Source organism: Lepisma saccharinum, chromosome 22 (genome assembly GCF_977018435.1).
Source record: "Lepisma saccharinum chromosome 22, izLepSacc3.1, whole genome shotgun sequence".
In the NCBI taxonomy this organism is placed as follows: domain Eukaryota; kingdom Metazoa; phylum Arthropoda; class Insecta; order Zygentoma; family Lepismatidae; genus Lepisma; species Lepisma saccharinum.
In genome coordinates this window covers 9,630,213-9,647,973 of record NC_139250.1, presented here as the reverse complement: position 1 = coordinate 9,647,973, position 17,761 = coordinate 9,630,213, and the positions used below count along the sequence as shown (strand labels likewise).

Genomic DNA, 17,761 nt, shown 5'->3' with positions numbered 1-17,761 from the left:
AGCTTGAATTAATGACAGTTACTACATCTTCTTAAAAAATAGCTACAAGCATGTATGCTTTCTTGCATTAGAAGCGAGTGTAAGCTTTTGCATAAACCTTTCTATATTTCTGTTATATATTAAAAGTACTGTTATAATATTAATTATGATAGGACATTGTGAAAAGATAGAACATGAAATATTCCCAGGATGTTTGTTGTTGTGTGAATGAAATAATACAAAAATATACTAATTGGTATATTTCTCATCCATGAAGAATTAGTGTGTTCGTATAGGTTACAAGTACTTTGTTAATGATGCACTACAAATCTGAGTTTTGATTCTAAGTAGTAATTTTATGTATATAGTTGTGTAATGATCATTATTTATTGATAAAAACAATTGTTTGATAGGGATACCAAGGATCGAAAGGTTCACAAGGCTTCAAAGGTGAACCTGGTTCACCAGGAATTGACGGCTTACCTGGTTTTCCTGGAGAGAATGGACGTCCAGGTTCGAAAGGAGAAAAAGGTGAGTTCCTGTCTAATTTGAATTTCTTCATACGTTCATATGTTGTGATATCTGCCAATATCTCACCAAAATGGCCAGTGACGTATGTCACATACTTGAAGATGAATTATTTGAATGCAGACCTGTGTAGCATGTCACACAACCTTGGTGTCACTGGTTCATTTCTAAACTTCGTCACATGGTTTGAAAGCTGCCTCCCATACCAGATTGTATTTGACATCTTTTATTTGCTTTTACTTTTCAAGAACGTATGTGTGTGTGGGTCATGCATAAACATAGATTTATATTTACAAATGTTTGGATTACATTACTAATGCAGCTTTAAAAAGAGATAAACAAACAATAAATTTAAAACAGTCACTGGAAATCATCTCAGATTGTATCCATAACTATTTTAGTGAGTGTTCTCTCTGTTTTCTCTATGGGAGATTTCAGACCTAGAAGTAACAAATGACACTTGCCACTTGGAAATGATCCTTTAGAAATAAATGCAACCTTTTGTACCAGTGACACAAGCTGTGTGTGCCACTTTTCTCTCATTTTCTCAATAGTGTGCATCATGTCATCTCAGTCTTATGGTTCTTTCAGACTGGAGATGCTCCAATCGGTTGTCACTTTATAGTTAAAACCAGAAGTTTCTACTGTTTACATTAGACACAATCTACTGTTATCAGTTGTACTATACTGTTCTCGGAAATCTCCTGAAACCCAATGGTTTCCTACTGAACACCTTCAGTAGGTCTAAGGCAGTGGCGAAGCGTGCTGTCTCGGGAAGTGTAGGCACAGGATGGAGCAGGGTTTGGGGGAGGGGAAGATGTGATTTTTTTAACAGTAGTATGTTAAAATATAGCCCCTAGAAAATAAAAGATAACATATTGCCTGAATCTCGTCTACTTAAGTCGGGATAGTGATTGTAAAGGATAATGTAGTGATTAACGCTCTCGCCTTATAATCAAGAAGTAGAAGGTTCGATTCCTCCTGGAGGCATTGGTTCAGATTCTACTTTAATCTAGTCTCGATTAGATATCTGAGAATAAAGGCGCTTCTGTCTCGAAGGTCCGAAAAAAGTGACAATGAGACTCGATGTTCTGACCACGCGTCACCCAATGAAAAAGCCGTTCTGTCAGGCCCTAGCCATCTTACATTTGTTAGATTAAAGCTGCTCGTAAAAATTATTTGCTACTTCAATAACAGTATTGTAAATGTTTCTCGCATTACAGAAATGGTTGGTTCACTTGATCGTCACTTAGCGTTTATTTCTTTTTAATGCTGACCTCCACGGCAGATTGGTTATAACAGCGTGCTACGACAAGGGCCTCAGGTTCAAATTCCCACCTGGGCATAGGTGTTCTTCGTGAGTGTCCCTTCGTCAATGCCATCATATTATCGCTCATTCTCATCTTCCCAATTAGCCAAAAATGGCAGAAAGCCAAGTAAAATAAACTAAATCTATCAATCAATTATTTATTTTTAACTTTTTTATGCATATAATTCTTCTTCAACAGGCGACTTTTTTTAAAAAAAATTATAATATGATTTAGAAAATGATGAAATGCTAAATGAGAACACGGACTGTGTAACACACCGACCAGAAAATTTCAGTAACATGGATTTTCTCTATACGTTTGCATTGTACGTACTTTGCCCCATTTTAAAAGTAGCGCGTTTTCAGTTATGTCACTAATCATGAAAGGAAATTTCGTCTCAATATCCCTTTCCTCAAAGAAATAAAATACTTCCCCTCTCTGAATCGAGATTGGTGTGGGGCACATCCAGCAGCTAACACTTCACGAAAAGCGGTTCCTCAAAAGAGCTGAAAGCACCAAACTTAACACTGGTAACCAACTTGCATGCATTATTTGCAGTTAGAATTCTAATAATGCCTACTTTGATAGGTTAGGAGGCCAGGCTTAGAGGTGTTAGCAACACATTTTCGCTACATGTTAGCAGCTGGGTGTGCTCCGCTCCCGGCACAGCTCTGAATCTTCCATGGAAACACTGCTTCAACAAGCTCTGTACGTCCACTGCCTGCTTCGTCACGTGCTCGTACACGATCGGCACTCTTCGGAAGTCAGGGAGAAAGGGTGAGAGAGAGAAAAGAGGCCGGCCTCTCAGGTTACATTACAGGCGAACGTACCCCTGAAATTATGCTTTCCCTCATGAATCACATAGGTGGTTATGGGACCAGCTGAGGCACTCTCAGGCGGGCCTCGCTGAATGCTCAGATACGTTTCCAGGCAGGGTTGCAAACTTCCGGTAATTATCGGAAGACCAAGAATTTCAGTTTTCTTTTATTAAGCGTCGTTTAATGAAATTTATAAGTAATAAAATAATCCGTTATAGACAAATATATTAGGGTAGGACTGGCCTCTGGGCCTCATAGGACGCTTCGCCACTGGTCTAAGGTACATGTGTAGAGGAACTACAAGTGAAATATTCTCTTCAGTATTACATGTAATATTGTATGTAGTGTGTTTCACTTAACATGTTAGCTGTAAATATTACATTTCATTCCTCCTGATTAACAATTTATTTCCATATCTATTTGAAAATCTGAACACAGTAGATGTTTCAAAGCACCTATTGATATACTGAAAACAGTACAGTAGAGGAACTGCAAATAAAGATAATTTCTTCAGTATTAGATTTAATATTTATGTCTGTAGTGTGTTTAGCTTAAGGGTGGCTGTAAACATTTCATTCCTCCTTATTAACAATTTTTATTTATAGCTGTTTGAAATCTGTACACAGTAGATGTTTCAAAACACCTATTGATCTACTGAAAACAGTAGACAGAATTTTCAACAGAGCTGTGTCACTTGTTACTGGTCACGTCACTTGTTGGTTGTCACTCCATTCTGAAAGTTCCCTGGACACCCACCCACTCACAAAGCTCTAATGTTACACACAACAACATTAGTTTGTAATTTTGGCAATCAAAATCATATGACTTGTAAATTGAGTGGTAATACACCTATTGTTGAATGAACATATATAAGCTGATTTGCCAGGAAATGTGCAGTTTGTGTCTGTGTGAATTTAATGGATACAGGTTAATTTTGTATTGATGTAATTTATTTTCATTTTATTTTTTTTAACAGGGGAACCTGGCCGTGAAGGAAAGCAAGGGACTGCTGGGCCACCTGGACCCCCTGGGATTGCAGTCTATAGTGGAGATGAAGCTGATTTTGGAGTCGGTAAGCAACCATGTGAATGATAGTTTCTGGCAAGGGATAAGCAACCAGTGTGGAGGTATACATGAAGCCATGATTACACCCTATCTATGACCGTGGTGTAATATCATTCGTATCAGTGCAGGAATTTGGCTGTAGTTTCCTACTGCAATTTTGCTGTACATTTCTCCTTTACTGTGCTGTGAAAAAATGCACAGGTCATTAGCAGTGATGACACCTTGCCGCTTCTTGTCCCAAACATTGTGCAGTTCTTGCGTTTAAGTCTAATTATTTTACTGATTTTGTTTCAATTGTATATACGAGGGCAAATCAAAAAGTCTTTGCACCTAATTTTTTTCTAACTTGTTATTACAAAAGCAAGATATACAAGCGATGCAGTATGCTTTTCTTGGAACAACCCTATTGTAACTTCCACTTTCTTCCATGGCACGGCGCAGTTGGCAAAGATGGCCGGAGTGCTCAGGAAGTCCACGCCTTATGAGCAGCGAAGTGTTATTAATTTTTTATGGTGCAAAGGACAAACAGCCACAGATATTCACAGGGAAATGGAGCCAGTGTATGAGGACAAGTGTTTATCAGTGCGAAGTGTGCAGTGGTGGTTCAAGGAGTTTGAAAATGGACGGGAATATGTGGAGGACAATGAGCGATCGGGCCGACCTCGTTCCTTGCTAACACTGGACAACATTACCCGTGTTGATGAAATTGTGAATGCTGATCGACGTGTTCATCTGAAGGACATTGTCACTGAACTTGGCATTTCTTATGGTAGTGTTTACAATCTTTTTGGTCCATTGAAGAAGTTCCTGGCAAGACAGAGGTTCACGAACGACACCGATGTGCAGAACATTGTTCATCGTTGGTTCCGGGATCAGCTGGCCACCTTTTATGCAATGAACATTGCGAAACTTGTGGTACGGTGGGACAAGTGCCTCAACAGGTGTGGTCATTATGTGGGAAAATAGCAAAAAGTACGTAGAAGATTGTGTATATCTTGTTTTTCTTTTATGGTTTGTAATCAGGCAATAAATAGGCACAGATACTTTTTGATTTGCCCTCGTATGTACATGTCATTTTTAAGTCTGTCTATTCCATATGTAACCAATCATATTTTAATTTTAGTGATTTTGTTACAATTGTTTCATCAAAGATAAGGGTTGGTTGGAAAAATGGCCCTAGAGACTGAAACACACCTGCTAAATAATAAAGACCCCATATATCTATCTCTGACATATGGAGACACACCTTCCCCATGTACCACTATCTGAATCATGAGGCTGTATAAATCTAACAGACTGAAACTCCATGAACTTCTTTATACCGTAGACAGTGAGGTAACATGTGCAGAACCCAAGGAAATCTATTAAGGTTATCAGCATGATATATACAGGGTAATTCAAAATGAATGGTACTACTTTACACAGTTATTATGAAGTTACTATTTATGATAGAAAATATGACAAGGCATCCATATTAGAAAAAAAACTCGGGAAGTTTTATTCCCACTTAGCGGGCTTATTCTGCTTAGCCGATGCTCCACCAGGATCGCCAGTGTCGCAAAATGGCTAATGACCAGTAGAAGGCATATTGTGTGTTGGAGCTATTGAGAACTGATTCAATCACAATGGTGCAAAGACATTTCTGCATGTTTTTCGGTAGTAATGCATCACCCTTCCAAAAGATTTGCCAAAGTTACAACTGTGAATTGTTAGTGCCTTTGAAATAGTTGACAGCTACTTGCTCTCTCGTGCATAGCAAGTACTTGATTATCGTTTGGACCTTTTCCGCGTTACACGTGGTTCCCATGTTCAATATTTATAATGTGAGTAAAACTTAGAGTTCTTCTTTATATTGATGCCTTGTCTGGTTTTCTATCAGAAATAGTCACGTCATAATAACTGTGTAAAGTTGCACCATTCATTTGAATTACCCTGTATTGTTGTTACGCAAATAAAACCATAGTGTGTACACTATCAACATAAAGCAGTTAACTGGATGATGTAGAAGTTGTCACCAAGCTTACTTTCACATTTCAAATGGTTATAAATAATGGAATGCGAAACAGAAAAAAATTGTGAAGCCACCCATCAATTGAAAATGCCATTTATTATCCAAAGCTTACAAACTTAGAAAATTTCATCTGACAGTGTGCAATTTTTAAGTTTAAGTCTGTGCATTTTCCCAAGTGTTCTTCAAAGTTGTCATACACATGACTGGTCACAACTTCATCAACAGTGGCTTATGTAAGTTCTTAAATGGTCATCATATGTCTAGGGAACTGTGATGGCCTATGTATCTAAATAATGGGTGTTCTTATCTTATTATCTACACACATAATGAATTTTTTGCCATTTCCCTATATTATTCCCAAGTAACCAAAAGTGGTTGTGTCAACCATACTGAAAATAGTTGGCCCAATGTAAAAACATACCTTTGGGCAATGATAATTTTGGTCGTGGTTCCAACATTGGCCCAACACATGGTTTTTATGTTGGCCCAACGTATGGTTTTACATTGGCCCAACATGCTGAAAGCTAAAGAATGAATAGGTTTGTGTTCTGATATAGACAATTTATTCTGAGGCCAAATGTAAACAATAGTATTTATGAAAATTACACAGCACTTTCTCAGTCACATGTTATCATTGTTTTCAAGGCACCATACTTTCAAGTGGTAGCACAAACACTTTCTAGAGTTTGCTTAATTTTCCACCTTTCCTGGAATTTAGTCTGCACATAACATTGTTTAACCACATTCACAAGAATACCTGTAAGAATGTTCTTGTTCTACTACAGCAAAAGAGATAAACAATAAGCAATTACAAACATTTCTATCATCCATGGCGGCTGACAAATCACTGGTCAGTGACTTCAAGTTAAAAATAGCTTCTACTTTCATTAAAAATATATTATATTTCCAGTATGTGCTGTGACTGAAATATTCGAAAAGAAACACTGTTACATGTCTTCTTATTTTACACTCTAGAATTTACAGCATACTCTGAAAGTTGTTTTAGCATGAAAAAGTTGTCTTTAAAACTGGTTTTGAATCACTTTTCCATGGTTGGGCAAACATTGGCAACCACTGTTGGCCCAATGTAAACCAACGTCAATTTGCCAAGCAACGTGAAGCCAACTTTTCCCACGTAAAAACTGACGTTGGCCCAACGGTTGTGGTTACCTGGGTTCAGAAAACTTACAAGCAGCATCGCATTTGCCATTCATATTTGCTCCATATGTATTTGTAGGCTACTGATAATATTTCTGTGTTTTGTAACTTAGGCGCAATATAATTATTAGCAACTATTCAATATAAAACAAAAAACAAGATAAACTTTGTAATATACATTTCAAAGTATACTAATTGTGGTTGCATGGAAGGAAGTGTTATCAGACTAAGAAATATCATGGCTAATTCCTTTACAATGCAATGAAATACTTATGTTTGGTTAGCAGCATAATGTTTTGTTCTCATAGGTCGCTTCCCTGGACAGAAGGGAGATCCTGGTGAAGGAGGTCTGCAAGGAGATAAAGGCGACTTAGGGGATAAAGGAGAGAAGGGGGAACGAGGAGAAAGGGGGCCTTCTGGAATACCAGGAATCAATGGAATTCAGGTATACTTTGGTTGATTTATACGTCAAGTGTTAACGTTTTAACATGTGGGTGAAAGTGTTACAGTTATACCATTCTCAGCTAAACCATAGCCAATAACATATTGTAGATTTGTGCAGGTGGCAGCCTGACCTTCGAAACGTTGTCCTAATAAGACTCCATACTCAATCACGTAAGTATTTAAATTAATCAATACTATTTAATGTATTTATTTATTTCCTTAAACCATAACCTTTGATTCACAGGTCATGCACCATCATATTGCATTAAATTCATTAATATCAATTTTCCATTCATATAAAATTAAGTTGCCCAAACTATGGCAAAAGCGTGGTCACATGCAGCCCACCAAAGCACTTTATGTTGTCAGTGGCGAAGCGTGACATTTTTATGTAGTCATCGCAAGACTTGTCAAACGTCAGGGTCAATCTTTCAATGGGGGGGGGGGATTCCTACATTAATAATGATGATAACAGTGTTCGTACATGATGTGTGAAGTAGAGATGGCTAAATCCATTTTTTCTATGGAGTATATTATCGTAAAGAAGGAAGACAAAACTTTCTTAATAAAGTCTACCCGAAAAAATGGAAAAATTGTTAAACCTCTCTCCCTCCGAAATTCGGATTGCCTCTGAAATGAGGGTAATAAATTTTCCGAATTGAGATTTAAATTTTCCGGAATCCTGATATTTTTGCTCATCCCTGGTGTGAAAGTAAGATATGTTAGGAAAAAGGATCTGTCTGAATAAGTATGTCTTGTCACCTCGATGCACTTTCTATGCATCATTACTTTCATGTATTCTGTGTAAGTTGCGTTGTGATGCTCTTCAATATGTGTTTTTCTCTTAAAAACGAGAGCATTGCATCGCATGCTTTACGGTGCTGGACATTCTTGAGAAGTTTCAACTTGATGACATCACAGAAACCCTGCCTTGTTTGTAAACAAGGGAGCTGAAAAAAAAGGTCTCTTATGACCAGACATTCAAGAGCAGGGGAAAAGTGGTCGAAGGACCTTTGATTCGCAGACCTGCTGCAATGACCTGGCCTGCCTAACACCATTGTACTCAACAAGAACCTTAGCAGGACAGTTGGGTATGGGGGCAGAACTGGCCCCTCCTTTTGATGTGCTAAACTTAGCAAATCTCTTGCGTATTTCTAGCTGTTTCATGGTGTCACTCGACTAATTTCGCTCAAATATGCAAAAATTCTGACTTATTTTTTACTTTTTCTCTCAAAAATTCAAAAAGCAATATTTGTATTATTTTGCTTTGTCATCGCCGCATGTCCCGATGACCAGATGCCTAACCTCTGTATGTTGTCTACCTCAGTACTTATAAACCTCTTTATTTTATTTTGATGCAATGTGGCCCCTTGACCAATTATTGAACAAGTCTCACTGGCCCTGTATATGAAAAATTTGGGTGTCCCTGACACTAGCATATGAAGAATTTTTTTTGGGGGGGAGGGGCTGGAATTGTAATGGTAGATATTACATATCTGTATTCTAGGATGGGATGGGATACACTACAAAATATTTTTGAATTGCTAATTTTATTCTTAATTTTAAAAGTTGTTCAAAGACAAAAATTGGAATCTGGGATTATTTTAAGGGGAGTTTTCATTTAACAGTTTGGTTTTAGCCAAGGTCTCCACTGCTTTTATTTGAAAAAATTTTGGGAGCGGCTGCAGCCCCGTCATCTCCCCTTTTGCATGCACCAGTGGTCTCTGATATAAAAACTCAAGGAAAAAAATATGTAATTGTCCTGAGTTATTTCAAGCTTAAGGAAACTGGAAAGGTGCTTCGCTTACTGTTCTAATCCTAATAAAATATATTGGTCACTTTCACTAAATTTGTTTAATATTGTGCTTATTTCATGAACTAAGGGAAGTTTACATTTCTTCCTGTTGTAATATGCTCATAATGGAAAAGGAAAAGTAAGATTTATGCATATCTGTAGGTGTGATAAATCACAAGAAAATGCAAACAACATGCATCAATTTACCAAGAATTCAAATCTGTGATCCCACATTTCTAAGCATGCTCCTTGAAATTTTGCATCCAGGCATGCCCAAGAGGGGTTTGTGGCCATGCTTTCATATATATATATATATAAAAAAAGGGAGAACTTCAAAAGCAGAAGATGCAAAATGAGAACTGATTTTCAAAAATCCTTGACACGCCACTGCTTGTATCCATTCTCACTGCATGCCTTCAAGGTGATGAAGATAAGTTCTTGCTAAACTTTATCCTTTCACCTTTAAAACTTTTTGAACCTTTCAACATTTTACCATCTACTCAAGTCATGTGATCATGTTTGTACAATTTTAATATAGTCTTGATGAAGGTTAATGATTACTAATCAGAACCATGAGATTCTATAAAAGCAACACAGCGATAAGGTGTGTAGTAATTTTTATCATAATAGGTATTGTAATACTTTATATAATAAACTTCAGCCTCAGAGCTATATATTTTGGTGCCCTCCCCCCCCCCCATCTGCACTACCAAGCACTGACAATGTATGTGCAACCTTCGATGTTTTTTTTTCTTCTTATGCCATGGTTTTTGATAATTACATCCTATAAATGTTAAAATTGTGAAATACTTTTACTCTTAAAAAAATTATATAGGTTATCATTTCTGATTGTAAAAACATTTATCATGTTTAAAAATATTTAAGTTATGTCTTAGTGTCTACAGAACATCTTTAAAATGTACTATTAATACTACTTTGGAAAACTGAAAATTCCAGCAGTGTGGTACCAGAAAATAAACGTACAAGTAAAAGAAGAAGAAAAGGAAATGCTTTGAATGTCACCCTCTCTGCATGGCACCCTAGGCTTCAGCCGCTCCCCACCCCCAGCCTACCCTACCCCTGATAAACTTTATACCAGTTTAGTTCCTCTGCTTGTCAATATAGTGACAAGAAGTGCAAAACATGTGAAGAACATGCTCGAAGAATCAATGAGTCAACATTACATTTCAGGGTCCGACAGGAGAAAAGGGAGAACCAGGCCAAGGTGGGAACCATGGACCTCCAGGACCTTCGGGATCCAAAGGTGATAGAGGAGAGCGTGGCCCACCAGGACCGACCATATCAGTTTCCGGCAATGAAATTAAAGTTATTAAGGTAAGAATAATGTCTAAGTGAAGGTCAGAATCCCTCCTTGTTTCTGCTCTCAAAAACCGCCATTGGAAAGCACTTACTTTTTTTTTTTTGGAAAGCACTTACTTTTTTTTTTTAAGTAACCGAGTTGTAGTTGCAGTTACTTCACTCCTAAAAGTAACCCTGCTATAGTCATAGTTATTCTTTTTGAAAAGCAACTCGGTTACAGTCACAGTTGGAGGCAAGATGTGTCTTGTATTGCAAGTTTCATGCATGAACTGCAAGCACGGTATTGTTTTCTTACTGGTGACCATCTAAAATTAAATATTTTTTCATTACATTAATTAATCTCGTGTGTTTATATATGAAAATACAGAGGTAAGGAAATTCAAAGTAATCCAACCCTTCCTTCCATACGAAAGCATAACAAAAAGTACCTGTAAAAAAAAGAAATGTTAATTTCATTACTTGTCACTTGACAAAATTACTGAGTTCACTTGAGTTATTGTTACTTGAAAAGAGCAACTGTTACTTGCAACACATCTCAAAAGTAACATTCACACTTTATACCATGCCATGTCTTGGCTATTCTACGTAACAGTTAACCTTGAACAGGATGTTCATCTTGTTCTTCTCCATTCATATGTAGCTCCACTGTACTGTTCAAATTCAATTGCAGAGTTTTTAACTTGTTTCCTCAATGGTTGGCAAGTTCAAAAGATGGGGTTAATATTTGTGCAGGTACAGAATCAGGGTGCATCTAACCAGGCATTCATCCTGGAATTCTGCAGGAATTTTCGGCGCACAAAGTTGTTCCAAAACTTGAGAAAAGTGCACTACCCAGTCACGAAATTTAAACATTTACATCAATTCTGATGTATATTAATCACCTTTTAATTTTACTTTGGAAGCATAGAATGCAAAATTTTGCAGTTAAATAAGTTAGTTTAATATACTTGTCCATGGTGACCATTCTATCGATACACTCTCGTAAATCACAAAATTTAATGGCTCTGTTTTGTGTAAAATCGTCTTTCATTTGAAGTAATCAGTCAATACAAATAACAATTTATTAAATTTCCTGTTTATGTAATTTTCCTAATGGTTAGTGCTCTTACCCTTGGTGTGAGCATTCCTGCAATCGATTCTTGAAGGGACTCCAGAATTTCAGTGTAGACTCAGCTTCATGAGAACATGAAAGCAATAATAGCAGCCTTCAGTTTTGAAAACCATAAAACATCAGTGATTGAACTTGATGTGTTGATATTGCATCACGCAATGGAGAACTGCTTAACAGGCCTTCACTGTCACCAGGCTGCGTGTGCCATGTTTTTTTTAAAATATAAATTATTCACCTAATTTGTTATACAAATTCAATTTTGTTAAACAGGTTCTTTGTTAAAGTATGTAATATTTTATGTGCAATACTGTAGGCATGCCCATTCTCAAATTCGAAATGTTGCTGTATAAAGAACTTGGTGTTCTGTAATGAGTTTCTCCTCTGACAGCAGGCCACCATAGTGTTTCTTGACGCAGAATGATCTTATGAAAGAGTTATTAATCTTATCCTTGAATTTTTAGAAATTTTGCCTGGGAATACACAAGCAAAATACAGGCAATAATGAGGTATCATACTGTTTTAACTTTATTTGTTTGTAAATTGAAACTTCATGTATTGAATGTTTTGGCCTTCTCAACAACATCTCTCCACTTTTTCATATCCTGGATGTTCTTCGTCCAATTCTTTACTTTCACGTCTTTCAAATCTTTATATTTCATCGTCCCATCGTTTCTTTGGCCTGCCTAGGGCTCGTGTTCTCAGTGGTTTCCATTTATATGTTTATTTTACTAATCTTTCATCAGACATTCTATTTATGTGCCCAAACCATCTTAGTCTTTGTGATTTTATGAAATTTACGATGTTCTCATTCCTTATTAATTTGTTGAGTTCTTCGTTAGTTTGTATTATCGAATTACTATCAGGTTCTTTCAGAGGTCCATATTTTCTTCTTAAGACTTTCCTTTCAAATATTAAGAGTTTCTGCTTACAGGAGTCTTTGAGGGTTCAAGTTTCACATCCATATGCTATTACGGGTCTTATTCTGCTGATAAAATCTCAGTTTAGCAGATTTAGTTATTAATTTGCTCTTAAATAAAGCTAAGTTGGCGAAATATGCTTAATTACCCAGAATAATTCTCTCGTTATTTTCTTCTTCCATTGTGTTGTCACCATTTACTACTGATCCAAGATATTTAGAAGATCTCAATTCTTCTATTCTCTCTTAGTTTATAATTAGATCTTGGAATCTACTTTTACCTTTTACACATCTGAGATATTTCATTTTCTGCATATTAATTACGAGACCCATTTTCAAGGCTTCACTTTTTAGTTGTTTAAATGTTTCTAGTGATTTTTTTTCCATTCGTGCTGTTAGAAGGATATCATCAGCATGTTTGTAATTTACTAAATTAGAGCAATGCAAACGTAACATGCCTCCAGTGCATAGCCAAATATGCTAGGTCTGAGCAAGTCTGGTTACAGACTCCAATATTTTGTAGTCTATGTAGCATAGTAAGGAAAATTGGAAAGTTGCTTGAGGCAAACTTGCACACTAAAGTGTACCATACAGTCATTTTTTTTCTCTTCCCGCTGCTCCTTCTCTTGCCAGGGGGCACAAGGGGGTGCTTGCGTGCCCCTTGATTTTATTCCGCACTCCCTTCAACGCCCCTTATGTTCAACTGAAAACACTAAAACTAACATTAATATGTAATATTATGTCATGTTGTCATATTGAGCGCCGAATGATAGGTACTGAAGTAAGACCGTTATTATTGTATGCAACAGGCAAACACTGAAAGAGGTGCCGATACATTTCTGTACTGGCGGCAGCCGCTGTAGCGACAATTTTTTTTGTTTTGTCAGCATTGTTGTTCTGAATTTTTTCTTCTTTTGTTTCTTCAAGTGGTCTGTTTGTGGTTTTTGATAATTGAATGTGAGTTATGTTTTTTTCTTTCTTGCATTGTTGATAAACGGTTTGTTTTCCACGTTCTTCCTTACACTGGAACAAACATTTCAGCTGCTTTTAAGGTATCAACAGGTCGTGCTCGGGAAATTATTTAATGCGAGTTGTAACCTGAAGTTTTCTTCTTAATACGTTCTATGTATTTGTTCCACGTAACATGTCTAGTAAACATACCATTACAACTTTTTCAAAAACTGTTAGGAAGAGGCCCAATGTTCACGAAGAAATTTTACAGTTCGTTGTTGGGTATAGTGCGGCTAAAGGGATTTTAAAGATGACACAGTTGCTGTGCTCTTCGCATTTTGTCTTGTGGCAGACGGAAGGTATAATGTACTATGTATTTTGTGCCTTCATTGGTTACATTGAAAAGGTTCGAAAATTGTGTTTTTTAGGGCAGGATGATTTTATTTTGTATTTCACTACATAGTTCAATAAGACTGCAACGTGTATTTGAATGTTTACACTGTATGGTAACTTTCTTGGAGTAGAAGACTTAATACATATCATCATGGACATCCATGGGGAGGACAGGGGGGTGCAGCATCCCTAGAAAATGAATGTCAATGAAAAGTTAAACATATATTTCACACATATATATTTTAATTTCAGTCAGTAATTTATGTTAATCAGTGGCAGAGATTAGGGATGCAGTTGCCCTCCCCCCCCCCTCAGTTTTGGCACCTGGCTCTCCCAGTTTTGAAAGGTTGCATGCGTGTTTCATGTTTTCCTTATTTTCAGAATCGCACCCCCTAAATTTCTTTCCGCACCCCCTCAGCACCCCTAGATGAATAATCCTGGCGCCTTGGCTGTCTCTCGTGCCTGAGCTCTTTGACTAAGCACCACAGGTCATTCTTATCTTGGTCGAGCTGTAGACAGTACGGCTTCATCTGCTAACTGGGTATTAAGCCACTCGCCTAGCTTTGACCTTCAAAAATCTTTTAAACCATGAAGTTTAGTATTGTTTATAATATTCTGTACCTTTTTGCCCAGAAATAATTTTCTCACTTATTCTTCTTTTTGTTTGGTTGTTTGTTGTTTGTTGCTGTGCTTTGTAATCATGCATTATTACTGAGTCCATTTTGTTATTTGCGGGCTATGTCAACTTCAACCTAAAGAAGAAAGTATTGGAGCTTTCAAAATATGTTGTGCACAACAAATGCAAATGACACATGGAAAACAGCTGTTATATTTTGACTGCCTACTTCTTTTGAAACTTCTCTTGATGTGTGATCTTTTGAATTTCTTTCAGGGTGAGAAGGGAGATCGAGGGAAGAGAGGAAGACGAGGAAAGCCTGGTCCAGCTGGCCCCATTGGTCCTCCGGGAAAACCGGGTACAGTTGGGGAAATAGGACTACCTGGATGGATGGTAATTTTGTATAGAAGCATTGTAACAATTATAACTTTTGTAGCATATTTTCCACTAACATAAAGCACATTCATGATGCATGAACACAAAACATCTAAAGATTTTCTGTCCCACATGGAAAAGTTCACTATTCTATTTACTGGAGTTGCTTAATTTTGTTCACTTGCCTCAGAATATTCTAGGGAATATAAGTAAAACTTTATTAAATTGTGTTTGAATGTTTAGCAATGTGTGTATAATGTTGAGTAGATAAAAATAGATTAACAGGGAAGATTACTTAGTGAACTTAAATAATTGCAGTTTGTCTGTATGTCCTATTCAGGCCCGTAGCCAGAATTTTATTTCTGGGGGTCAACGGATAAATAAAGATTATTATTATTTGGTCTAGGAATTAATTCGTGCACCTGGACAAGAGATGGCGTAATGAGCGTATCATCCCACAGTTCCGTGTAGCCACACATGCGTTGAAAACTCCTGTCAGCGTGCATCGTTCGTAGTATAGGGCAGTTGATTGACACGTCAACAACAGCATTTTGTAGTCAACTAAACATGGCGCAGTTCGTGCCAGATAAAGTGTTTTTGCGGGGTGTTCTGCTTCATTACTTTAACATGCAGAAAAGTGCTACCGAAAGTCATCGTATTTTGGTGGAAGTGTATGGTGACCATGCGCTAGCTGAGCGAACGTGTCAGAAGTGGTTTGCACGGTTTAGAAGTGGTGATTTCGGCCTGGAAGACCAAGAGCGACCTGGACTGCCAAAAAAATTTGAAGACGAAGAATTGAGAGCATTGCTCGATCAGGATTCGTATCAAACGCAGGAAGAACTTGCAGAAGCATTAGGCGTTGATTAAACAACAGTTTCCGAATGCCTCAAAGCCATGGGAATGATTCAAAAGATGTCACATTGGGTTCCACATGAATTGAAAGACAGAGACGTTGAAAGACGAAAAACCATTTGCGAATTGCTGCTTCAAAGACAGAAAAGAAAGGGGTTTTTGCATCGCATTGTTACTGGCGATGAGAAGTGGATCCATTACGAGAACCCGAAATGAAAAAAGGCCTGGGTGAAGCCAGGTGAACCAGGTCCATCACAACCGAAACGAGATATTCACTGTGCAAAGGTTATGCTGTGCATATGGTGGGATATGAAAGGTGTGGTGTACTATGAGCTGCTGCAACCGGGTGAAACTATTAATGGAGAACGTTATCGACAACAATTAATGCATTTGAAGCAAGCTCTGGCCAGGCAACGACCAGAATGGGAGAACAGACATGATAAACTTATTTTTCAACATGATAACGCTCGCCCACATGTCGCAAAACCGATCAAAACCTATTTAGAAAATGTCGGATGGGAAGTTTTACCCCACCCGCCGTATTCACCAGACGTTGCTCCTTCGGACTACTACTTGTTCGATTGCATGAATAACGATTTGATTGGACAGCGGTTCACTTCTTCAGAAGATATCGAAAAATGGGTCTCTGACTGGATCGCTTCAAAGGATGAGGACTTCTTTCGCCACGGAATCCGTAACTTGTGTGACAGATGGGCGAAAGTGGTGGCTCACGATGGACAATATTTTTCAGAACTACAGCTTCAATGTGTGCATAACAACCGCACGAATTAATTCCTAGACCAAATATATTATTATTATCAGCAGCTGCCATTAAAGGCAAAAAAAAGGGCTGAAGCCCCGAAGATGAATTTCTCAGTATATTACAACTTATAATACTGCTAAGGAAGCAAAATTAATTACCAGTATACACTATTTACATTAGATATTTGGGCGATTTTGGTAGGGTTTCAGCTCCATGACCCCTCCCGGCTACGTGCCTGGTCCTATTCATAATAGTACTTACTTGGTGCAGGGATGGGAAATAAAGGGTACATCATACCCCTGCAAATTTTTGGGAGAGAGTACAGTATCTCCGTAAGTCATTTTATCTGAATTTTACTCCTTGTATTCCCCATCAGATAATTTAACAGACACAGGATGAAACTTTTCAAAGAATCTTGTTTTAGTAGCAAAATAGAGAAGTTTATTTTGTCTATATTATATCCCTACTCAAATGAATTCAAACCACCATATACCTATTATGCTACATTGTGGTTCTAGTATGTCACTTGATTTGTGCTCTCTGTTGGTTCAGTGGCAAAGCATGTTAGGTGATGGACTTTTGATCTCACCACTGAAGTTCCCAGGTTCGAATCCCAGCCTGGACAGAGGTATTCTTTGCGAGTGTCCCTTCATCAATTTCATCTAATCAAAAATCATCCTCATTGTTAAGATTAGCCAAAAATGGCAGAAATGCTACACTAAATAACACAAATACAAATGCAGATTTTTTTCCTCAGAACACTGTTTGAAATGAGTGAAGAATGATGGAATGGATCTAGAGCTTTATCTGCTCTGAAATTGTACATATATTTTTAAAAGTTGTTAAACAATATTTTTGAAAATAGCTACAATATATAAAAGATAAAAAATATATATTTTATGAATACTGCTTTTATTATTGGCATTACAAGGTTTTGGAATTTTTTTCATAAAAAATTATAGCTGTGAGCTCAATTAGGAAATAGAATGGCCCATGTTTATATATATGTATATTTCAACTTTGTACCACCGCCATCCAAAATCAAAAATGTTTCTACACTACTGAGAGTTCTAATTAATTACATTTTGACTTGTAGTGATGAAATATTTTTCTTACTCAACATTTGAACACATTTCATGTGTTACGTAGATTTTTCAGCAAAAAATGCAGGCTCGACCAGGACTCGAACCCGGGTCTCTGGCCATACCGTGCCACTGCTCTACCACTGAGCTACTGAGCCAGCCTGTTTTTTGCTGATGCTGTTTTACCTCCGCAAGTGCTACCACAACGGGATCTGTTGCCTTTGAAACACTGTAATGTGTGTTTTTACAGAAATATATATATACACACAAATCC

The 17,761-nt window shown here is 37.3% G+C and overlaps 1 protein-coding gene across 4 annotated transcripts in view; it reads left to right on the top strand.

Annotated features, from left to right (window-relative positions):
- Mp (collagen XV/XVIII-type protein multiplexin) overlaps positions 1 to 17,761 on the top strand; it is a 739,732-nt gene that overhangs the window by 681,337 nt on the left and 40,634 nt on the right. For all 4 annotated transcript variants that reach the window (XM_083143962.1, XM_083143961.1, XM_083143960.1 and 1 more), the window contains exons 15-19: positions 393 to 510; positions 3,612 to 3,707; positions 7,178 to 7,314; positions 10,300 to 10,443; positions 14,692 to 14,808. In XM_083143962.1, the coding sequence (XP_083000088.1) occupies positions 393 to 510; positions 3,612 to 3,707; positions 7,178 to 7,314; positions 10,300 to 10,443; positions 14,692 to 14,808 (612 nt within the window). The remainder of the gene's footprint in view (positions 1 to 392; positions 511 to 3,611; positions 3,708 to 7,177; positions 7,315 to 10,299; positions 10,444 to 14,691; positions 14,809 to 17,761) is intronic.